This window comes from Aythya marila, assembly GCF_965140915.1.
Source record: "Aythya marila genome assembly, chromosome: Z".
In the NCBI taxonomy this organism is placed as follows: domain Eukaryota; kingdom Metazoa; phylum Chordata; class Aves; order Anseriformes; family Anatidae; genus Aythya; species Aythya marila.
The window spans coordinates 640,319-664,847 of NC_139080.1; the positions used below are offsets into that span (position 1 = coordinate 640,319).

The 24,529-nt window shown below is 49.2% G+C and overlaps 1 protein-coding gene across 2 annotated transcripts; it reads left to right on the forward strand.

Annotated features, from left to right (window-relative positions):
• The first annotated feature begins 611 nt into the window (after positions 1-611).
• On the forward strand, positions 612-17,175 carry LOC309890469 (ferrochelatase, mitochondrial). Of its 2 annotated transcripts, none has more exons than XM_082784326.1 (11): positions 612-762; positions 1,568-1,673; positions 1,957-2,076; positions 2,472-2,620; positions 7,895-8,029; positions 8,445-8,551; positions 9,707-9,805; positions 10,594-10,701; positions 11,566-11,730; positions 11,945-12,004; positions 12,492-17,175. In XM_082784326.1, exons 1-11 carry the CDS (start codon positions 714-716, stop codon positions 12,624-12,626), a joined length of 1,233 nt encoding a protein of 410 aa, XP_082640452.1. In that variant the 5' UTR covers positions 612-713; the 3' UTR covers positions 12,627-17,175. The 2 variants fall into 2 exon arrangements, with proteins under 2 accessions (XP_082640452.1, XP_082640453.1); XM_082784327.1 differs by lacking the exon at positions 612-762 and adding an exon at positions 931-1,169.
• The last annotated feature ends 7,354 nt before the right edge of the window (positions 17,176-24,529 follow it).

The following is a 24,529-nucleotide window of genomic DNA, read 5'->3' on the forward strand; positions in this document are numbered from 1 at the left end:
CCGGATAAGGAGCTTAAAAGGTGAGCGGGATGAAGGATGCCATTGAGTCACCCGTAACCTGCTCTCGATGCAGGGTGCCGGGGAAGCCGCCCTGCTCCCCATGGGGGGATCCTGGAGTTCAGCAAGGGCCCTGGGTGAGGCTGCTGAGGGCAGGGGGCTGCAGGAAGGCAGCAATACGAGGTGCTGCTGCACACAAACCTCGCCTCTGCGGCTGCCCGTGGAGGCTGCAAGCCCTGCGAGGCTGTGGCCGCTAATAACAGATTTCGGAAAGGCGTTCAGGTGCTTGGAGCTCAGCGGAGCTTAATTAGAAAGGGTAAACAAATCTTCGAAAGAGGATACAAGGCGCAATTAAAACTTGGACGTCGTGCGCGTCCTGGGCTCCGTTCCCCCTGCAGGCGGCCCGCTAATGGGCTCGCTAATGGGCAAATTGGGCTGCGGGCAGCGGCTCCGCCGCCTCCCGGGCCCCAGCCGCCGGCTCCGCGATCGCTATCGCCGCGGCCAGATGCCAGCTCCTCAGGGCAGCTCCTCCGGGGCGGGTCGCTCCGGGCCCTGCCCGGCCCTGCCCGGCCCTGCCCGGCCCCCCGCTGCGGCGGGCGTGCGCCGTGCCCGCGGGCGGCCGGGGCGGGGCGGGGCGGCCGGGAGCCGAGCGGGGCCGAGCGGAGCGGAGCGGCCGGGAGGAGGCGGCGGCGGCAGCGGCGGCGCCGTCTGAGGGAATGCAGGCGGCCGCCAACATGGCTGCGGCCGGCCGGGCCGCGCGGCCCCGTGAGTGCGCGGCGGGTCCCGGCCCCGGCCCCGTTAGGAGGCCGGAGGGAGGGAGCGCGGGGCCGGGGGGGCGGCCGGGCCGAGCCGGGTTGAGCCGTACCGAGCCGGGCTGGGCTGAGCCGGCGGAGGGCAGCGGCCCCGCGTTACACAACGGCCGCGCCGGGGCCGCCTTTGCGTAACGGCGTCAGCGGCGCCGGGCCGGCCCCGGGCTGCCGCGCCCCCGCCGGGCCCCAGGCGGCGGCTCCCGGCGGGACCGTGCGGGACGGGACGGGGCGGGACGGGACGGGCTGGGACCCACCGCGGGGCGCGGGGATCGGCCGCGGGGGTCCCGGGGCCGTGCCGGGGCCGTGCTGGTCCCCGCGGGGCTGTGCGGGGGCAGCGGGAGGTGCGCGGCGCTGAGGGACCTGGTGAGGGAGCGGGTCCCAGTCCCGGTGAGGGGAGCTGTGCCTGGGGGGTCGCTGGGGACCCGGAGCCGGACCCGCTGTGCTCCGCAGGGCTGCTGCAGGAGTGCTCGTGTTCAGCCAGCCCGGGTGCCCCCGTAGCCGTGCTTCCAGCAGTTGTTCAAACATACAGCTGGAGCCTGACTTAGGGAGACATCTGTTGGTTTTTGGGTTGCTGCCTGCTACCCAAGTGGGTGTGCGCTGGGTTTAAAGAAAGCCAAAAGCTCGCGCTCTCTGATCCCAGGACCTGGCGTTTAAGGCAGAAGACACCAAAGGGCTCAGTGGTGCCGCGCGTTTCCCCAGCGGGTGCGGGGCTCGTGCCTGCCTGGTGCCAGGTTTCCGATGCCTTGTTCTCTCTCCTCCAGTTGTCAAAAGCAGCAGCTCCCTGCGGGTCCCCCTGCGATGGCAAGGCCAGGCGTCTGCGGCCGTGGCGGCCAAGAGCACGAAGCCCCAGGTTCAGCCAGAAGCGCGGTGAGTTTGGGGTCAGGCCTGGCCGGGCGGCTGCTGCCCCGTCCCTGTGACACAGCGTGCAGCTGGCCCGCCTGACGGGTGGGCCTGGGGGCCGGCATGCCTCGTGTGCCCCTGCGCTGCCCGGCTGTTCCTGTTCGTAGTTCATGTTTTTTTCTCATAAGCAGGATGAACTTTAAATAGGATGCTGCGAAAGAAAAGTGTGGATGGACAAGCCGATTAAATTGCAATTAAAAAAAAATAATCAGTATGTAGCTAGGGTTTGAAATGTCATTTTCTTCCATAGGAAACCTAAAACAGGAATCTTGATGTTAAACATGGGAGGTCCGGAAAGGCTGGATGATGTGCATGATTTCTTACTTCGTCTCTTCCTGGACAGGGATCTAATGACGCTGCCAGCACAAAAGTAAGAAGCACCAGGAACTTGTGTGTTACGGTCATTGTGCAATGTTTTTGTCTTAACTGCAGGCTCAGGCATTACGCTTTAGTTTAGCATATATCAGCATTTCTTAGAACTGTTTAGTCTTTGGGACCAGATTGTGCAAGATGTGGTATTGTAATTTTCTGGAAATAAGTGTGCCAAGGTCAATCTCTTCAAACTGCAAATTCTGGTTTACTGTCACCTGGCAAGTTTGGGGAGGGTGACAGAGCGTAACATTAAACAAGCCACACCATGCTGGTTTGCTTGTCATCTGGGGAGGTTGCCACAGAAAAAAACCCACTCCAGTAGAGTTTTTTTGGGGAAGGGGGTGGGGGTGATTGGGTTACAATATTAACACGTGTGCCTTCTGAATGCTTTAGTAAGTTAGCACCGTTCATCGCTAAGCGCCGCACGCCGAGGATCCAGGAGCAGTACAGCAGGATTGGAGGTGGGTCACCGATCAAGAAGTGGACGGCAGTGCAGGGAGAAGGCATGGTGAAGCTGCTGGATAGCATGTCTCCTCACACAGGTACTTCTTTACCGCGGTTCTTAGAAGCTTCTTCGGCCTGATGTGTTGAAAACACGAGCTTGTAAAGCAACTTTTGGCAGTACTCATTCACCACACAGTAATGCTGTGGCACCACAAGCCATCAGCCAGGTCCGTACCCACCTTCTCAGGCTGGATCCAGTATGTGCTGCGGTTCAGCTGCCACCTCTGTGCCCAAGGTAACTAGTTTGAGCTGTCTGTATGGCCACCCTGAGATACTTTTGGCACGTTTCATCTTGTGTAACTTCAGCCATCAGGAATGGCACCATGGGAGTGGCATTCTTGCTAGGGTAAAGGAGATGGAGATTAGTGGCCATTGGCAGTGGCTGTATAACCTCATGTGACTGTAGCTCAAATTTTTGTACCTTTTATGAAGAGGTGTGTGAGAACGATGATCCTTTTAGGCTGCACAAGTGTGAATGCACCCACAGAGTTAAGGAGTCTGTCAGTCTAGGGTTTCCTGGTTGCTTCTGTTCTGCACGCTGATCTATTGAGTTTCACAGAGGGTGGGATCTCCTGCTGTACGATGCACGGCCACCTTCTCGTGACCGCTGCTTGTAGCTGACGGCAGCACGGTGCCGCTCAGCTCCACACACCAGCAGCAGCCAGCAGCTGGGGCTGCGATGGAGCTGTGCTCCCTGCTCCTGCTGCCTCCTGCACGGGGCCAGCTCGGCGGGATGCTGTGCAGGGACTGGCTGGCACGATCCAGCTCTGAGGCCAGAATTTAATGCTGTAATGCCTTTTGTACCCGTCTGGTGTGCCAGTGTGAGCTGAAAGGGTTGTTGGCTGCACAGGAGGGTGTCAGCACTCTGAAACTGCTCCCCAAAGCTGCAGGTCTGCCTTTTGTTCCTGTGAAAGGTCCCCCGAAATTACTGGTTGCTTCAGAGCTCTCTCCCGAGTTACGTTGCCTGAATCTGTAGCTGCTGCTAATGGATAAAAGATCTAACACCAGTAAGGCCCCATTTCGGGCCTGAAGAGGAAGAAAAGATATGTTTTGTGGCTGAACACTGCAGGGCTTGGGCGAGTGATAGCAGTGAGCTCCGCCCGAGGACACGAGCAGGCGATAAGGCCTAATGGCTTGGCATGGCTAGGAGTAGATACTGCCTTTGCCAGTTCTTCCTCGACTATCAGAGAGCTTAAAAGGTGAACGAAGCCTCCCTCCCCTCTCTGCAGATCACAGAGCCTCTCTGAACCTTGCTCCCTTGCAGCAGGGAGGTGTGACTCTGGTGTGGGTTCTCCTGTGCCACTGTGCCTGGGAGCACCAGCGCTATGGCAAAATGGTGTAGGTGCTTCTGTGAGTGCCCAAATTAGCAAAGCCTTAAGCTAATGCACTACAGTGGGCAATTGCAACCTGCTGGGTGTGCAAACACAGACCATTGGGGTCATTCACCTAAAGTTAGCCAGCTGTGGTTTGTCTGTGTTCAGTGGCTTTCTCCTAAAACCCCCAACCAAATAGATACAAGAGTCATTTTTAGCCCATGCATTCGTGGTGGAATCTGCAGCAGTTTGGCTGAACTGCTTTCAGACGGGTTGTTAGCTGAATTTGACTTTATCTTGTGTTGTTGCTCTGTTAGCAGCTATGATGAATTCAAGTCTTTGTTCCTCTGCCTCTTGCTGAAGGTGATAGATCATTTGCTTGCAGTACCTCTTATGCTGGTTTCTTGCTATGTGAAATTAAAACAGTGCCATTAAAAGCATGGCATTAATAAATGTGAGTGGCAGCACCAGCAATCAGGCTGACACCCGCGCAGCAGCTTGAGGGTAGTGGCGGTCTTCTGTCTCTGTCGTCTCGTGGGACAGAGGAAAAAAGACCCAGTGAATCATCACTGCTTTGGCAAGCCAGGAGAAACGGTGATGCGATGGTTGGTCTGCCTGAAACGAGCTGTCTGGGGGCCACCTTTGTTCCAGTAAGGCACTTCTCGGCATTACGCTTTTTTCCTGAAGCAGCAAGCCAGCTTTGAGAGTAGAAGGAATTAACGAGATCACCGAGTTGCCCACTGTGTTCCTCCCCAATGTGTCAGCTGCAGATAATGCTTCTCATCCTGCCGCTCCAATGGGAGCACTAAGCGTTTGTACTGGAAAAGCTGCTGGAGTACGAGAAGCAGAAGAGGGGAGCTCGCTGTTCTCTTCAGCTCAGCAGCTCTCTGACGAGTGGTGCTGCAAGCTGCCTTCTCCCTGCGGCTTCCACGACCTTTGCAGGTTTGATGCTGGTGGGTCAGGGAGTCACCCCCCACGTTAGACCATATATGTTACTTGATTCTCGGCAGTTTAGTAATTCTTTGTGGATTCTACTTCAGATTTGGGTAGGAAAGGGCTAGAGGCAGGAGATTTTTAAATTTTTTTAAAAAAGATAAATGTCTGGAGCTGAAAAGTAATGCTCTTGAAAGTCTAGCTCCAGAATTCCCTTATTCATTCAGCATGTAACACGTCACTGATGCCTTCATTTGGATGGTATTTGACCTGTTTTTCCCCACAGACACTATTCTCTAACTTAATTCCAGCTGCAGTCCCTCCAAGTACAGTAAAAGCCTGCAGCGGAGCCTGCGTCCTGCCCTGGCTCCAAAGGCAGCAGCGTGTGTGGCAGCTGCAGCCCCTCGGGGGTCAGGCTTGCAACAGGTTCTGGAGATAAAACTTACCGAGTTTATCTGCTTTTCCCAGCACACCACTCCCATGTACTTTTGTTCGGTGCAGTTTTTGTACAGTCACGCCTGCCTCTCTGCAGTCCTTACCCCTCAGAGGTTCTTTAAAGGCTTTTTTTTGTAACCTAGCGATAGTTTTAAATACCGAATGTGCTAACCATTTCCTTCAGCGTTTCAGGCAGCCTTGCAGTGGTACCACCTTCTGTGTTTCTGCAGAGCAGCCTGAAGCAGGCGTGCATGCAGCCTGAGCGGGGCAGTTATTGTGAGAGCACTGGGTCAGCGTGCCGTGTTTGCGTGGCACGTTAGGAGCCCTGAGCATGGTTAACGAGTAACTCGTGGGCTGTGCCTGTGCCATGTGAAATGCAAGGTGAGGAAGAAACACTTTGCATCTGTTGTTGCCTGGACCTGGGTTTGCGGGTGGCCTGGAGGTTACAGCTATTTGTGTATTTGCAGCTGATGGAGAACTCGAGTTGGACAGTGTCCACCTGTAAAACTCACCTGTTCGCATACATCAATCGACTGACGCGTAGACTTGTTGAATATGTTCGACACGTTACTCCCTGACATTGGGACTAAGATCAAGCAGTAAATAAACAGCCTCACCAATGTCATCTGGGAACAATATAATTCTAAAATGAAGCGTTATTGTCACAGGCAGCTGTCTGAAAATAAACAAGAGTTCTTCCTCTCTGAATGAATGCACTTGGGTGGGCTCAGTGGTCTGTAAGAATAAGTCACGCAAATGTGGTGACAGGAAAATACATTTCTGTTTGTTTAGTGCTAGCATCAAATAGGCTAATGTCTCACAGCAATTATATTCCAAGAAGGCGCCTTTTGCTTTTTTCCACTGTTTTTAGTTACAAAGGTTCTGAGTGTTTTTACAAGCTGTATTTTAGCCAAGATTCCCTTGCTGTCAGAAGAATGAAAGCCCTCAGGATGAAGGGACCATGTTGTTTTCTTAGTTTGGCAGCTCTTCATAGCAGGAGCTGTTGTGTACCTGAAAGAGTAATCCTGATTCTGACTGTACGTGCAAACTGAACGCGTGTACACACACGAAAACCTGGTACTTGCTGCCTGTGGTCCAGGACAGAACATAATGCTGTGAGGGCATTGCAAGAAGTTCCCAGGTTGGTCATAATTTTCCCGATATGTCCTTTCCCAGGTTAAACTCCTCCTGTCTTTGCTCTGGTTAGTCAGATTTTTGTTTTCAATGCCGTTTAAAAATGTTAGAGGTAACTGGCCTCCAGGCTCCTGAGGGTGGGTCGTTACTTGCTACTGCTCCCAGGTGGGAGGTTTTTTTTTTGCCTCCTGCAAAGAACTGGGGCTGGCTAAACCTGCTTTCCTGAGTCCTGCATAAATCTGTGGAGTGCAGAACAAGCACAGGACATTACTTCCTTCAGAAACCTGTTAAATGGTATTTCAGAGCTAGTGACCTGGAAACCAGGGAAAAGAAACTTTGGGTTTGTTCTCCTAGAAGCCTCTGTCCTCCACTTAGAACAAAACAAAAAACTCAAGGAGAAACAAGCAAACATAAACCACCACACTCACAAACCTCAGAGCTGACACCCAGAAGGTTAGAGGTGGAAAATGGAAAAACCTGAAATGTTGTCCTTGGAAAGAAAAGTATTGCTTCCAAAAAGCACTGAAGTGCTTACAGGCACAACGGTCTCTGTGCAAAACAGAAACAAACCAGAAATGGAAGAACCTGCCTCCCTTCCTCAGCACCCCCATCTGCTGCCCCAAACAAGCCCCTGTCCCTGGGGGTTTCTGTGCAAGCAGAGCAGCTCACCAGCGTGAGGGATGGTGGCTTGGTGACTTCTCTGCTGGCACCTGGCACACAAAAGGGGTAGAATTGTCTGGTTTTCTTGCACTGCCTTGCAAGCAGCTGATATCTGTGAGGTGCCTTTTCCTGTTTGAAAATCAGACCCTCTCAAGCTGACGACTGCAGAGCAGAACATCTCAGTGCTGGCACGCACAATTACAGCCCAATTGTGTTTGAAAGTTTAGTTAAATAACATTTCCTGGAACGAACAAGCTGCTTAAAGAATTTGTTTCCTTTTAGCAGAGTGGGTGGCAGCATGAAGAAAGCCTTGTCTTCCTGAAGGTTTGCCAGTTTAATTAGGTTGCGGTATTTAAAGCATCCCACTCCTGATTTCGGTGCGGTGAGCTGTGCTGTTAGGAAGACCGCAGCTCTTGTGTACCAGTGATCTGTTTGGGCACAGCTGTGTTCATTCAGCATCTTTTAGTGACACACTTTTACCAATGCATCCTTTAGATCAGAACTCCCCAGTAACACAGAGCTCCGTGCAGCCTAGAAGCCGTGCCTCTGCTAACTAACCGAAATGAGGAGGCTGCTGCTTTCTGCAGGTCGTGTAAATCTCTTACAGTTTCTGCTAAAGGAAACTGAGTTACCAGCCTAATACGTACCAGACAAAGATGTGTTTGTATGCCGGTGGTTTTGAAAGGTAGCCAGGGAAGTGTCAACAGGTTTATTTTGACAGTTTGGTGAAATTACCTGCCAGGTTCTGTGCCTCGTACCTGTTAGCAACACGGTGTTGCTGAAAGTCACGGGTCGGTGCTGTTTTCTGCAACTTCTTCTCCTCTCTTTGTCTGGCAGCGCCTCACAAGTACTACATCGGGTTCCGGTACGTGCACCCTCTGACGGAAGAGGCGATCGAGGAGATGGAGCAGGACGGCATCGAACGGGCCATCGCCTTCACGCAGTACCCGCAGTACAGCTGCTCCACCACAGGTGAGAGCCCGCAGCTCCTGCACCCAGCCCGTCCCCTCGGCTTCCTTGCCAGCTCCAGCTCTGCTGTGTTTACTGCAGTGCTGAGTTCTAGCCAGAAACTCTTTAGGTAGGGATAGCTTTGTTACTGTCATTACTGCAAGAGAATATAAACGGAAGCCCCAGGAACACCACTGAGTAAGCTTTCTCCATGGAAACTGCAGTAACTGTTCTGCAGTTAAGGAATGGTTGAGCGAGTTATTCTTGTACGCTGTGTGAGCTTTGAGGCAGTTGTTCCCCTCTGATGTTCTCAGTTCTGAGTTGCATTTGAACTGTATGCCGTTTTAACATATTACAGCGCCTTGCTACAAAACTGTTTTCATCCGACAGGTTGCTGATGCCTTGGATAACCTGATGTTGTTAATTCCCTGTCTTTCAGGAAGCAGTTTAAATGCTATTTATCGCTACTACAATAAAAAGGGGGAGAAGCCAAAGATGAAGTGGAGTATAATTGACCGGTGGCCCACACATCCCCTGCTCATCCAGGTACAAGCTTGTAGGAGAGCCTTTGAAGTTGGCAGTCAGAACGAGGTGTGTGAACTGAGCAGGTCTGATACAGAGGCCTCCAGGGACAACAGGGTACCCCGAAATATTCTTCTTAAGGCACTCTTAGAGCTGCAAGGGGAATGTTGCAGTCCTCTGCATGCACAGTGTGGGTGTGCTTCAGCACCCCAGAGTCAGAAGGGCTCGTTCACAGCTATCTCATTGTCTTTTCTGTGTTATCACGTTGATGGACACTCCCAGGGGTTTTCTGAGGTTGGTTAATGTAGGAGAAACTTGGTATGTTTGCATTAGCACCTGATTTCGAAAGAAAAAAGAACTAAGTAAATACAGATGTTTATTCCATTTCTTTTTAAGAAATGTTTGCTACCAGTGAAAACACTGCACAATATTGAGCAAGAGGAATGTTCTGAGGAATCAGTTTACTTACTACAAGTCGCAGTAGTAAGTAAAGCTCACTGACTGCTAGTCATAGCTTGCAACAAAGCTTATGAGCTTTTTAGCTATGAAATATCCTAAAAGAAGATGAACCAATTTGCTGATTTAGGTTGTGTTTACACATTTTTCCTGTTGACTAAAAAAAATAATAAAAAGGAGAAAAAAAATGAGAAGAATAAAAGGAATATTTCAGCATAAGGGTACATCTTAGTTATGGTAATGAAATGTGTCTTGTCTACTGTGTACGCAGTTGCAGAAAGATGGTTATTTCACAAGAGATGTTCTGGCATGATAATGTGTGAATGTGACCACCACGTACACCTTGTTCTAGGAGTGTAGTCCTGTTGTTAAAGCAGTTTGAGCTGGAAGGGACCTCTAGAGGTCGTTAGCCCAAATTCCTGATCTGAGTAGGTCTGTGGTGAACTCACACAGATCACGTCTCCTCTGTCAGATCAGAGCTCACAGGCAGCAAAGAGGTAGCTGTAGCCACAGCAGTGGCTGTGCAGGAGCAGTTACAGGGAACCTTCTTGCTCCTTCCTTTCCTGAGAAAATGGCACGTTTGTCCCTGGAGAGAGCTTCTCTTTTGGCTTGGGTTCTGCCATTTTTGTGGTGTGCTGAGCGGAAGAGTGGCTCTGCCTGCGCAGTGTGCGGTTCCCTTCCAGCAAGTCCTGATCCAAGTCTCTGCTCTTTCTTTCTGACCAGTGCTTTACCGACCACATACAGAAGGAACTGGACCTGTTTCCACCTGACAAAAGGAAAGATGTTGTCATCCTTTTCTCGGCTCACTCGCTCCCCATGTCTGTGAGTTACGTTGGGCTGTTCCTATAACTGCTGACCAGAATCGTGCTGGCTAAGCTGAACTGGAGGGTGTGCAGCTTGCACGCTTGCAGAGTAAAACCACACAAATAGAAAGATGAGTTGCTGAGTTGTGGCTGACATGGAGCTGAGGTCAAGGCACGTGAGCTGTGGTGGCTTTGCTGCATTTGCTCGGATGTGCACCGCTGGCCACCCCTGAAGGGAGGGCACTGGGTTAGGTGGATCGGTGGTCAGGCTCCATATGGCTGCTTTTATGGTCTCACAAACTTGCCAGCTCAAACCCGGGTGATAATGGTATTTTCTCACCTCTAGGAAGTATTAATAACCCTTTCCCTGGAGAAATGAAAGTAGCGTCTTTGCAGGGCTGCACTAAAGGGCATAATCCTCTATCAGTGACTGCAGTGAAATCCAGTCATTTAAAAAAAAATCAGTGCTGTTACCAAAATGTAATCATATCTGTATGAGAAGATTGAAGAATTCCTCCTTTGTCACTGGAGGGAGGAGCAGCAGATGCCCTGGTAAAGCAGCTTTGCTGTTGGTTTGGCTGGGCAGGAAGGCACTTCAGCTGGAAGGGCAGGAGGAGCCCTGGGGGCACCCCTGGCCAGGGGCTGTAGGGTGGGCTGGGGCGGTGGTGCCTGCGGCCACCTGGTGCCACCAGCCATGTCCCCACCATGCCCCAGTGCTCGGTAGTGGCTAAAGGCTGTGTGAGGTGAGGACAGGGTGCCCGCACAGATGTTCCCTGGAAGAAAACGTCTGCTGTTTGTGTCTTGAAGGTAGTGAACCGTGGTGATCCATATCCACAAGAAGTGGGAGCTACTGTTCAGAGAGTCATGGAGAAGCTGAACTACTCCAACCCCTACCGGCTGGTCTGGCAGTCCAAGGTAGGTGCTGGAGAACCACACCACCACCCGCTGCTGCCAAGAGCTTCAAGCGATGGAGCATGTGGTCCTCCCACAGTGCCATAACCCCAGACAAGTAGATGCTTAATGCGTCTGTTAGAAAACCTACAGTCTCATAGCACCCAATTTGGTATTTTTCTTTCTCTGTCAGAAAGGAGAGTAGAGCATTCATTGCTTTTTTAAGTGTTACTTTTAGATGGTCTTGGAGCAATTTTTCAGAAATTGTCACTGTGAAATAGGCAGTCTTTATAATGACATACACATAACCCAGAGAAGCTTCATTAGTCTTGATGAAGACTTGGATTATTTTTTGCTTCTTATTACTACTGCAAGTAACAAGGAACTTAATTTTTACCATAGTTACGTAGTACAATTAACCATATGTTTCATTAGCATTACACCTACCATGCCATTGTTTTGTTCTTAAAGTTGCATCTTATGGTACATCGGCACCAAGTACTTCATGGATAGATAAGGGTTAAGGTGGGTTTTCTGCATCCTGAATACTTCCATCTTCAAAAGGCAGGTAAATCCCCCTTCGTTAGTGATCAGGCTTTTGTTGAACTAAAAATAGCAGAGCTTCATTGAAACTTTTATTTTAATGCAAGTCTCGTTTAAGGCCAGCCCAGGTTCTCTTTTTAGGGGATTTAAATGGAGGGACAGTGGGACAGTATGTCTTCATAAAAACCTAACAGATAAAGTGAAAGGAAGAGTCAAAAGCAGAGAAATAGAGATAGCTGTCTCCTTCTTAAATATAACTTGGTCTGTGTTGCCTTGCTTAAGGAAAACATGGGTGTTTTTTCTAAGAATGATTTTTTTGAGTGTTTTTTCCTCCTTTTCTTACAGGTTGGGCCAATGCCTTGGCTTGGTCCGCAGACAGATGAGACCATTAAAGGCCTGTGTCAAAGAGGAAAGAAGAACATGTTGTTGGTCCCAATAGCATTTACAAGCGACCACATTGAAACGCTTTATGAACTGGATATTGAGTATGCCCAGGTTTTAGCAAATGAAGTAAGTAGTGTATTGTTTTCATAGCTGTTTGGGTAGTGGTGCTCTCAAATTATTTTTTCTCTCAAAATTTTGCTTTATGGGTGCTCTTTGCAATATAACTTGGGGCTTTTTTTTTTTTTTTTGTAAATTGAAAATGAATCTTAACTCAGGGGAGTTTTTAGCAACATGTAAGTAGATGTAGTAGACTTAACTTTTCTCCTTGTTTTTGGTCCAGTGTGGAGTTGAAAACATCAGAAGAGCAGAATCGCTGAATGGAAATCCACTGTTCTCTAAGGTATTTTTGCTGCATTAGTAATAAAAGTAATTAGTAATTACTTTTATAAGTAATAAGTAAATTAGTAATAAAAGTTTGCAGTTGTGTGTTTCCTATTAGATTGTGGATGTCTTTTTGTAGTTTTAAAGTATTTTTCATGTAAGAGGAAAAATAGAAATACGTACTTAATCCGTATACCACAAAGAGTTTTTGTTGACCATGTTTGTTTTTTTTAAAAAGTTCTAAAGTTTGCTTTGACAAAGAAAAGCAAATTTTTATTCATTAATAGTTATTGTTTAATGGAATACTTATTTTAAGATACTGTGTGAGTGCAGTTCTGAAACAGGATTTTCCACTGAATCAATGGGGGATAGTGCTTAAAAGTAGAGTGAGCTCTGATGGCTACAAAGTTTGGCGATCTCACTAGTCTGTGTGACACGTTGAAGTGTTTTCTGATTTTATGCAAGGAGGTTTGCTCACTTCTGTTTTTTAATTAACTGTCTTTCAGGCTCTGGCAGACTTGGTCTGCTCACACATCCAGTCGAACGAAGTCTGCTCGAAGCAGTTAACGCTCTGCTGTCCGCTCTGTGTAAATCCTGTCTGCAGGGAGACAAAAGCTTTCTTCACTAATCAGCAGCTGTGATGGGCAGTGCGGGATGGCACGGCTGGCTTGTGCAGGAAAATTGCCCTGGTGAAGCGGTGCAAAGGAAAATCTGCTTGACGGAGCTCTCTTGTGTTACGTACTTACAGGCTGGTAGTCTCAGTGGTGTTAACCTCTATAGCAGCTTGGAGAATTTGACTTTTTTGGTTTAATTTTTACTTATGTTTTCTTTGTTTGAGAAGTGTTTGTAGAAAGTAGGGAAACAAGGGCGTTTGTTCTGAGATGTGAAAAGATCTCATCTCATCTGATTCTGTTTGGACTTAATATGAGTCTGCACGGAAAAGCCTAACAAGCTTTTATACCAATTGGCTTGTTTCCTGCAGAGGGATTTCTTTGTATGCATTTTTTTTCATGAGTGCATTAATTTCAGTTTTCCAGTGCAAGCACACAATTACTTAGTTTTGTTTATGCAAGGCATAGCATAACCAGCATCATCACCAGTTGTCTCTTCTGAGAGCGATCTCTTCGGATGGGCTTGAAGATCAAGTGACTTCTAATGCTTTTTAAATAATTGTATATTTTTTTAGAACATAAAGATAAGGTTTTGTTTTGTTTCTTCCTGCCAGAAACTTCCTGTGAAAGCTTAGCTGGGTTAGTAGAACTCACAAGACTTGTTTACATTTTCTAGATTAAAACACTTTCATCATCTGCAGGAAAGCCCCTGCACTTGAAAAGCATACAGTGAAAGACAAAATTCTGTTTGGACAATGCTGAAGAACGTGTGCACTTGACACAAACTATGTATGTTTCAAATCTAGCAACCATCAGCAGCGTGAGTTGAAACATACTGGTTCGTTTTCAGCAAAGTGACTTTATTATTATTACTATTAAAAAGGGCTTTCTCTGTTTGGTTAAGGAAATTTAGTCAGGCTCCTTCTCTAGAAGGTTTATAGATCTGCTCTGTGCTTTCTACTGTGTCACAGTGCTGTGGTATTTGTGGGTATCTATGGACTTACATAGGTACAATTGATCTAGCCTAATTGATGTTGTTATTTAAAAGTGAGATGATGAATCAGGAGTAATTCACGTTGCAGATGCCTGAGCGCAGAGAGGCGAGCAGGCCCCTCGTGCTGACGGCTGTGTGCTTACACGTACCTTTGTCAGAAGCCACGTTTTGTCTGTTACATTTCTGGCACCAGTCGTGAGCCTGGAGTTAATGAACTCGTAACCCATCTACACTTCTTGCTTGTTTCGGCAGGAGTTCGGGTGCTGAGTCCCCCTTAGTGGTGGTAGCTGTGTGCAGCGCGAGGAGCCTTCCGAGGGCAGCATCCCTTCGCTGTCAGCACCAGGACTGGCATCCAGGCTGGTCTCGGGATGGGAGGGGACTCCTTTCGGAGGCTGTCACCACACAGCATGCCCGATCTCGGCACCTGAGGTAGCTTAGGGTAGAAGCACTGCAGCACCTCAGTCACTGGTCCTCCCCACAGGGGCCTCCCTGGTGGGCTGGAGGAGCCGCAAAGCTGTGAGTGTTTGCAGGGACTGAGCCATATGAGTATTAGTCTAGCTGTCGCCTTGGTGGATGTCAATGTTTACTTCATTTAACTAGCACTGAAACGCCAGCCCTTTGGCAATGCAGGTTGTTTTCTGTACAGTGATGATTCAGCTAATCATGAGGTTTGAGAAGCAGGTGCCCTGCTGCTCAGACAGGTTTACTCGCGTGTGTAACTGAGGCACGAAGAGTTTGAACTTCTGGTCTTTCAATGGTGGGCTTGATTAAAAAGAAAATAGGCCTCTGTTGGTGTAACAGATTGATCTTGTTCTATTTTATGCTAAAGGAATTAAAGGTGGGGTATTAAAAATGAATGGATGCCGTGCTGGTCAGCCAGTGGGCCAGGTACTGCCAGGGAGCGATGTAAATCCCGGTCTCCTGCCTCGGTAGGGCCCACGGCCCCCCAATAAGTCTTGAGGGTCGTTTGAAAAGTCTCCACTGCCATCCAGCAGCTTCCAAATGTGACTGTGGTGAGACAGAATTAAACTCCTTCAGTGCCAGAACTGCCTGTGTTACTGCTGCCCCCTTGTTGCTGTAGCAGAAACAAGTCTTCCTCCACCCTTTGTACCTGTGCCTCTTCTCCGGGCAGGGAGACGCAGGGGCAGCTCTGCCGATGCCAAGGACGTGCCACTGTGTGCTCCCTGCCTTGGGCTTTGACTTCCAGAACCTTGCTGTGTTTGTAGTGCTCCCCGACTAGCAGAGGTGTACGGTTTTCAAAGAGTGGGAGAATATAGGGGAATTTTTCCCCTTTTGTGGACATGAGTAGAGACCGGGCTTTAGAGTGTTGAGTAGGACCAGTAGCATGACCACAAGACACTACCTAGTCAAAGTTGTCTCTCTCCAGGACCTTTGGTTGCCTTCAAGTCTTTCAGCTCAGTCTGTCTTGGCGTGGAGAGTACCTGAATTCCCACATCAGTGCTGCAGGGAGTTTGTTACGTGTCTCCCTTCTGCCTTTCTTGCTCAGCTCGTGGTCTCTGCTCGCTGCCGCAGCAGGAAAAGGGAATGCAAAGCTGATTCCTGCCCTCTCTCAGGCGGAGTAGGTAGGGGTATCATGTATAAAGGGGTGACATTTTTATGGAGAGGCTTCAAATCAATGTCAGAGGACTGACAATGTCAGCAGTACGTGTGGGGAACGAATCCCTTAGGTCTCCTGTTGGATGAACTTTTCTCCATTCCCACTTCTCTGCTTGATGCTTGTGGGTGAGTGGCAAACAGTCTGTTTTGTAAAATCTTCCCACTCATGCCTCTTTCTTACCAGCTGAAGGTGCTTGTGACCTCCAGAGCCAGGTTGCCACCAGCACATTTCAGTGTCTGCAGCTGAAAACCGAAGGTTGATTTTATGTGATCATTGCAATGCTATAAATACAGATCAGCTTTTTATTTCCATACTGGAGAGAGTACTGAAAATATTAGCTGGCACTAATTATGAGGCATTATGTTTGTCCCCAGTAATAAAAGGTATTTAAAATGCACTTTTTAGTATGCTAACCACAAGTGAGATAATTACTAAGCATCTTTAGCAATTGTTGCTATTAGGCCATAATGCAGAAATCACTTAATTTTCTAGCTTTTAGCAGATGTCTCTCATCTCATAGAATTGGTGGGGTTTTTCATTTTGCTGAATAGTTTATTGTGATATCACTCTCCTGTTATTTAATGCACATTATTTTGTCTTAGAGCAGCATCAAAAGCCTGTTGAAAAGCTATCTGAGCAAGTTAAGTAGCAGCTCCACTATTATTTTTAATAGGAATCAGTTTCTTCCCCTGGCATTTAAAAATTGAATTTTAAAAAAGAAACCAGAGAGACTGGTAACAGTGGGAATTCTGCTGCCGTTGGGATCTTCTGATGCTGGGTTTGATGTCTGGGAGCATTTCCCACTACGTTAACTGGCAGTGGAATTCTCCTGACCTTACTGAGATGCTTCCAATCCTGATGTCAACATCTGAGCTGGTCTCCTAGGTACTGTTTGTGGTCAAAAGATGTTTTTTCATAAGCGCTTCTAAGAAGTGATTCATCTCCCCTCCAAGTGGATGCCTGCAGCAGGCTGGGTGAGTTCTGTCCTGCTGCTGCCCTGCATGCCTGGTGTGAGGAGAGGCGAATCCCATCCAGCTGTGCCTTCCTGGTAGCACCCTGCGGTGCTCTGTAGCTGCTACGGCTGGGAGACTGTGGGCTTAATCCCCCAGTTATGCATTCGGTTTTCCCCTCTGGCAGGCTTTGAACATTTGGTGCTATTGACTCAGGACCCGGTCCTGTCAGATCCTGAGCACTTTGCTCTGAATTATCTGAGTGCGTGGAAGTGTCAGCCTCTGGGAGACTGCAGTCTTCTGACAGAAATCTAGTCTGATTTTTTCCATTATCAATTATTCTCCTTTCGCAGTACTGCAGCTCCCAGCTGACGGTGCGGGCTGGCACACAGCTGGGGAGCGAGAAGCCAACCTGGTGCTGCCGAGCTCTGGCCTGAGCCTGGTTATCCTCAGGAAAAAGGTGGGGAGGGAAAGGTGCTTGCGAATGGAGTGCTGTGAGGAATTTGCTCATGGTGAGACTGTCCTGATGGAAGTCTGCAGTTTGGCTTTTTTTTTTCCCCCCTTTTTTAGTTGAAGTTTTTCTCTTTCGGAGTTTAATAAAATCTCCCTCGGTACTGGGTGCATTTTAGAAAATGTGATAGCTTCCAAAAGCGGTGCTGTAATATTAAAAGGCGTGTGAATGATGTCAGCAGGCTACGCTCCCACTTGCCATGGAGAAGCAGATGTTGCAGTTGAGGTCAGTGGGGCCAAGATTTTCCTAGGAATATTTAGAAGCTCGCTTTATGTTCCCTTTCTGTCACAACAGGAGAGCTGGAAATCAACATGAAATGTAAGCTGTAAAGGAGAGAGAAATCACATTTATTTTTTAATACCAGATGTGTACAAATACTTGCTCTTAGTCCTACACGTGTATTTCAGATTGAACAAGGACTTCCATTTAATGTAATTAACAATTTGTATAATCTTGCTGTGTACCGTTTACCACGGAGTTGGAATTTCAATTAAAGTTTTTTGGAACAAGGAACTGAGTCGTGTGTCTTGAGTGCAGCCCTTTATGGCGTGCTTGGTGTCCTCTGTCCCTTTCCTTGTTTCTGCACCAAGGCAAGCACCCACCAGCAGGCGTGGGGCAGCGTTCAGCGGGATCCATCGCTTGATCCAGCGACATGGGGAACAACAAGGTTGGAGAGGGTGAGCAATTTAATTTAACATCACTCTGCTTCTTGTTAGAGCATGGCTTTTGCATGCTTTCTGTACAGCAGGCTCAAGACGATGGAGAATGCCTTGTGTTAGTTTTGAATCCCACCTGCAGTTGTTAATTTATTTAGTTATGTATTAACAGTCTCCAGGCAGCTTATTTCTTATGTTAAAAATTAAGTGCTTGATTGATTATTTTTTAGAACAGTGATGAGAGTTGCTGTATACTTAAGCTGATCCATTAGTGAGCTCTCATTACTAGATTTGATGGGAGGGAGAGAGAGGAACGGCTGGAAGGAGATGGGAACAAGGGAAGAGCAGTGGCTGCGTTTCCCTTCTTCCCTCTGGTATTTCAGTGACTGCAATTTCCCACCTGAGCTGTTCCCTCTACGAGTGCCGAGGACACTTTGCTCTGAGCACTGTCCTGGAGCGGAGCGGGGTGCTGGGGCTCGCTCAGCACCCGCAGGGCACAGCCGCTGCTCCCTCCTGATGCCCTGCTGGTACCTGGCCACGAGGCACTGAGGGCTGCCCTGTGCTGATTTATATTTTATTCCTCTTGCTTCAGGAACAAGGAAATGCACGCTGCAGTGCTGAGGGAAGTGCTGTGCACATGGCCTGCGTCAGGCTCGCTCTTTCTCAGAGCCCCTGGCATCGCCACCGCCCTGTCTGGGGGCTGGTGGAGCTGAAAGCTCGCCTGAGGAACTGAGGTCTGCCCGGGGACTGCTGGAAATCGAAGGGAATCGACTCGAGCCTGCTTAGGGCGAGGTGATCCTCGGTGATGGATGGAGGCAGCACTAATCCACTGCCTCTCGCCCGGCAGGTGCTGTGCTGGCGGCGTGGAGTGTGCTGCCAGGGCGTGGGGGTGGTAACGCACAGGGGAGCTGCACATGGGGGGTTGTAATACACAGGGGAGCTGCTGTGGTTGTCTGACCCCAGGAGAAGGCTGCTCGAGCAGACAGCAAGCTGCCCTGCGGGGACTTCAGGGTCTGGACACTGTTTGGGGTTTACGTTGGCTCTTGTGAGCAGGGTGCTAGAGGATGGAAGAAGTACTTCCATAGCAGCTGGCACTTCAAAGCTTGGGAAAATGTCTGGGTGTCTGTGAAATTGTCCGGGATGGCAAGCAAACCTCGCAGTGATCCGTGTGGGGCTGCCTGGGCCCTTCACACCACCCGGCGGGGGGTCACCAATTGGGGGGCCACCAATGGGGGGGTCACCAGCAGCAGGAGCTGGTGCAGGCTGAGCCCAGGCGTTGTTTTCCCCTGGGAAGGCAGGGAGGGAGCCGTAATGCAGAACCAGAGCCCTCGGCCATCCTCTTCCTGTCACTTTTAAGGATGATCCATAACGTGTGAACATCACCCGCAATTGAGGCCTAATTACGTTTCTCAAGTGAGCATGTTGCATTTTCAAGGAAGTCTTAAACGAGCACTTAAGCTGTAATGCTCTTGAGTACACGCTGCGGATTTCAGGGCTCGCTCTGCATCCGAGGACGGTGCTGAGCTGGTGGCAGCATACTCCCACAAGTACTTTTATCGCAGAGTTATTAGACCATTATGGTCTACGATTGTCTTTTACTGCCTTTGATTTCTTCTGTTGTCAGACGTGAGGAAAGTGATGTGTAATCTGATCCAAAATGCCCTTGTTTGTTTTAATCTACTGTTTTAATATATTATGGCTTCCTGCCATTACGCTGCTCGGAGATGGACCCTTGAGTCACTCACGGAGGTTTTATCTGTGCAGAGCCTGGAAGGCTTTTTCCAGTGGGCACGTCTGGTGGCAGGCAGGGCCCTTCTCCTTTCCCTCTTCTCCACGTGTGTGCGTGCCCTCCCGCTGCCCGTTTCCACCTGGGCACCAACAGTCCCGCTGCTGCCCTCCACACTGCCCATCACGAGTGGTTTTGCTCCTGGCCCTTCGTTCTGCTTAATCACTGTCCTTGGTGGGTGTCCAAACCTGGCTGCTTGTGGCCCTGGGCAGCTCTGCAGCTGCCCCAGCCTGAGCAGGGCTTGGAGCACAGGGCCACAAGTTTCTGTAAGGCTCTTCGGTTAAACTTCCCAGTCACTGGGAGGTGTGGATTTCTGCAAAAACCACTCCAGCCTGGCCAATTCCTCCGCCCTCCTTCACTGTGGCTCTGAAATACCCGCAGGTGCATGCCCAGCACACCGCCACTAACTGGCTCTCGGTGGTCACATCCCAGCAGGGTTTGGGCTGCTGCACCATTCCCCGGGCAGTGGTGCCGTGCTGTGATGCAGGCGAGGGCAGGAAGCAGTGCAGCTGATACTGGCTGCTTCTCTGCCCTTGCTGTGCCCCGAAATGGGGCAGGGGTCCTGGTCCCATGCAGGTGGTGCTCAGCACCCTGGCAGCTCTGTAGTGCTGCTGCCTGGGCCGCCCTGCCTTGGTGGCTCCCAGCGCTTGCTGCAGGGTGCATGGGCACAGCCCACGGCCCCCGGGCAGTGCCGAGGGCATCCCTTCCCCGGGGGGTTTCTGCAGCTGATTTGCAGCGAGCCCCCCAGCTGGAGGCAAGCGACGTGCCGCAGAGACACAGCACTGCAGCTGCCGTGCGCTCGGGTCATCTTTCAGCTTTTTGTCAGCTTAATGAAATGGTCCCGCTTCCGTATTCCAGATGTGGCCCCTGCTAAGTGCCTGGAAAATGCATTCCCGGGGGAGCGGTCCCGCAAGTGAAATGGAAATGACCTACTGCGGACTGCATTAGTTTCGCCGTAATCACTTCTGTTTTATCTCCTTTTGCTGGCAAAGTGTTCTCGCCCTCGCCCCGCTGCTCCCCGGGGTGCTGGCACCTGGGGCACCCCTCGCACCCCGCTGCCGCCTGCCCCTGGGGCACGCCTGCACCACGCAGCTCGGGACAGCCGGGCTGCCCAAACTGTACCCTGTCTGAGCGTGGTGTGGGTGTGCGAACAAACCCACCCAGAGAAATACCGACCTCGCTCAGTGGTCAGTCATCAAACCTGGAGGTGCCAAAGCATCCTTGTTCATCAGCAGCTTTGGGTAAGAGTGAGTGGTGTGCCTTCGGAGGAAGCACTGGGCACATTTGCTTGGGTGTAGAGGGCAGACCAGCTGTGATCCACTGCAGGTGAATTAAAGCCCTTTACTGGACATTAATGGCAGGATTTGTAGTGCTACAGCTTAATGATAGAAACACAGATATAAAGAATCCAGCACTGTAGAGCAAACACTGGAGTGGAAAAGTAACAGTGCCATGTTGATGACACAGAAAATACGAAAACATCTTCCCAACACGCAGATGAATTACCAAAGAGGTGGGTATTTGGCAGGAGGCTTAAAGTGCCGTGTGTCAGCAACTACAAAGCAACATCCCCCCTTCGTTCAGGCAGAGCAGCAGCTGCAGCCAACACCACAGCTTTTTGCAAGCACAGGCCAGGGTTGTGCCTCGCTGTGCCTGTGGTGTGGGTGAGGGTTTTGGGGCCGCACTGGGAGAAATAACCTGCTGCTGGGATCGGCTTGGGTCACTGCTGCTCCGAATGGCCCAGCGGGGAGGGCTGCAGGGGGGTCACGTACAGCAGGGCAGACGCTGGGGCTGAGGAAAATGGACATTTGATACTTGGTTAGTTGTGACTTGGATTTTCTGTGTGTATGGACAACCAATTGGTGGTTACATGTGATGGAAATGTGGCATGGGACAGGGCACAGGAAGGCTGCTGGCCCCGAGGGAGCGCTGTGCTACGAGATGCTGCGGCCGCCAGCCCAGCTTGGTGCCTCCCCTTCCCCGGGGTGCTCGGGCTCCCCGGAGCTGGGAGGTGAAGGTGGAGAGGAGACTTCAAAAGCACCGATCGGAGCTCTTTGAAATAAACTGCTGAAGATGCAGGTCTGCTTCTCCTTGCACCAGTAGCCACTCAGTGAAGTTAAATGAAGCAGCATAAATTTAATTAATGGCAGACTGGCTCACAGCATCAGGAGAGGGATATAAAGAGAATGAGCATGAAAATGAATTCTTCTGTGATTCCATTAACCACAAGGTTAAAAATCAGTGCTAAGGTTAGATGTGAGATAATAAAACCCAGGGTGCCCCTTTACCGACACGGGCTGCCGTGATGCCACCAGGCTGCCCGTGTGCGGGTCGCGGTGCTTGCATGGGGATGGGATGCGGGGCTCCCCTGTGTCCTGGTTTGGGCTGCCTGAAACCCCATGGGGGATAACTTACCTCGTTTGATGGTAGTTTAAGATGTGCTGCATCATGTAATCCCGTTATTTACCTAAATATAAATGACTTGTTCTTGAGCAAACATCATGACTGCTATAATGTACACAGCAACGTACCCCTGACTGAGGCTTTTTTTATTGATATTATTTTTCATGGGAAAACCAGAGGCCATAGGAAAAGGGGAAGGACAAAAAAGATGAGTTTGGTGACCTGTTTTTGTTCTTTCCTCCTGTAGCTGGTTTGCCCTGGGCAGCAGCCAGTCCCTCATGGGGGTGATGCCAGGTGCTTTCTCTGAAGGACACGTGGCTCCTCGCAGGTGCTAAACCTTTCCGAGCGTGGCCTCATGACCAAGCTGAGAGATGATTTTGTGCACCAATAACCAAGCTGTGCTTACAAATGCAGTTGACGATGCTTTTCCTATCTGTAAAGCCCCCAGGTCAGATCCTTTCCCCAAACCAACGCGGAGAATCAAAGTGCCTGGAGGGAACGGAGGAGCACCCGGGCCCGGCATCAGAGCAACAGCACAGCAAAGACCGTGGGCAAGTTCCTGCTGCTTCCCCCCCGAGCACTGCCACTAAGCCTGAGTTCCCTGTCCCGTGAAGACCTCAGGTGGTGGCACTGGAGTCAATGTGGCTGCATTGTGCCACACATGATGAACAGGAGTAAAGGTTAATGCACTGGAAAATCTTTGCAAGATGAGGTCTGGGAGAGGAGGTTTGCAAAACCATCCACTTGAGAAATCATCTGCGGGCTAATTAAGTTGCTTTTCCTCATGCCCTGTTTTTCCCCTATTCTATAATCCATATCCAGCATTAGCTACATGAGCTGCCTTCACAGATGAATCTGCCTTTTTTTTTTCCCCAAAATGCTTTTTGCTCGTACTTGTCCTGATCCTATGTGCAATGTCACATTTTTGGGATGTGGCCCTGTGTTATCTGACTGCCCGGCTCTGTTTCACCCTGCTGCACCCCTGGGCTGCTGCTGGCCTGGTGGGGAGCAGCACGGGGCTGTGGTGAGGGGCTGCTCGCTGAGAAGGCACCTGCAAAGAACAGGAACGGGTCGTCGCACAAGGAAGCAAAAGCGTTGTTTTCCTCCTTTATTGAACTTTGGCAAATAATATGTGTGTGTGGTTTTTACATCAATAGCTATAAATAAAAATTTGAAAACAATGTAATACTTGTCATTAAGATAAAGGACATCTATTGGCACAAATCATTGAGTAAAAACCCTTTAATGATAAAATAACATTCACTCTTTAGCTACTTTATTTGTCTGAAAAACTCAGCTTACACTCAGTTCAACATATCACCTTCCACAAAGTTAAAAAATGACATAAAATGGCATAATAAAATATACGTTAACTTTCATAATACAAGTACCTTGGAAAATTTTGGTAAGCTGGACCACCTACTGCTGAGCACAGTAGTGGACATTGTCGTCATCTCACAAACTCCTCGTTTCCTTTGGATTGCAAAATGCGTGTGAACTTAACGGGGAGATACTACGAGGACCGCGGTGTGTATGAGTAGTCTCGGGGATCTGTTAGCATGAGTTGAGTTTACTGAAACAAGTAGCGATTCTGCTTATTGCGGAAGAACATATAAAGCTTTTTGGAAGATTAAACACTATTACAATCATTAACTGTCTTACAAAAAAAAAAACTATTTAAAATTCTTGTATCCATTACTGTCTTTGGCAGATAAATAAGAAAAAAAATAAACAGACTATATTACAAAGCTTTCATTATCACAATCTACTTTATAAGGCCAAATAAAAATATGTTTCTTTGCACTAATGAAAGCACATCTCTAGTATATCCTTAATGACAGACAATATAAACACCCTACGGACGTTAACTTCAGATGTCTCGGTAGAAGACTGCGACTTTTTACCTCCTGTTCCCTAAGTTGCACTCTTCTACGCAAAGTAAAGTGTACTCAGTAGTTGATTTGGCTTTATGCTTAGCATGATCCGTGAATCGGGGTTACCTTAAAGGTCTGAGGCTGGGCCCGGATATAAGGGACAATAAATTTGCCAGCACTGTAAAACCGGGGGCTCTTGAGAGCAAAACTAGATAGTGACACGAGGGATAACTCAAACGGGGCATAAACCACGGTAATAAATATTAACCCGGAGCGAAGGGTGGCAAGTGGTGGTGAAGGACACCCCGCTCGTGCCATGAGGTCTGCTAGCGCCGAGCGCTGACCTCGTCTGCAGCACAGGGGCACCGAGCGCAGGGCGCCCGAGCCAGGCATCACCACCCTGCAGCGAGCCAGCCCCGGGCCTGCCATAAAGCCAAATAACTCCTCGTCTTGGGAAAAAATGCACAGCTGGCTCTGGCGTCACTAAGAGGCGGGTTTTCAAGAGACCGACTCACAAACCGAATTGGCTGGGAAGGACGGCCAGGTGGCCGGATTCTGCTCAGATAAAGGTTTAGTTTAACCGGGATTCAATTTGAGTCGGGTGCGCTCGGAGCACAGATAGCTCAGAATTGATCTAAACACCAGCATTTATCGGTAGGTAACTGTATGAGGCGGAACTGTGCATGTTTTCGCAGTTTAAATGTATACACGACTGCTCCACGACTGCTAACAGATAACAGGCTCCCATGCATAAATAAATACCATTAAACCAAAAGATCTATTTTCAAATTCAAGAAAAGAAGTTGCCATTAAGAACCACGATGCATCACACTGCTAAGTTTTTTGCCTCATGCATAAAAATGATAGCACTGATTGGCAGTTGCTAATTATAAAACTACACCGTAACACAGAACAATTAGCTGTTCAGACCAAGTAGCACAAATGTAGAAAATAATCTTTTTTTTTCTTTTTTTCATTTTTTTTTTTCAACAGAGCAAATTAACACAGATTGTTTCTTCAGCAAAATATGAAACTGTAAACTTTGGGCTCATTCTGCAACTTTTCCTCAATCCATAATAAACAAACAAAAAAACCCAACGGGAAGAAAGACTGACGTACATTTTTAAGCGCACCTTTTCGT

Excerpts from the sequence above, each read along its gene's own strand:
- LOC309890469 (XM_082784326.1), top strand. The coding sequence starts at position 714 with ATGCAGGCGGCCGCCAACATGGCTGCGGCCGGCCGGGCCGCGCGGCCC. Across the intron at positions 9,806-10,593 it reads CTCACTCGCTCCCCATGTCT|GTAGTGAACCGTGGTGATCC; the intron begins GTGAGTTACGTT and ends TGTGTCTTGAAG. Across the intron at positions 10,702-11,565 it reads GGCTGGTCTGGCAGTCCAAG|GTTGGGCCAATGCCTTGGCT; the intron begins GTAGGTGCTGGA and ends CTTTTCTTACAG.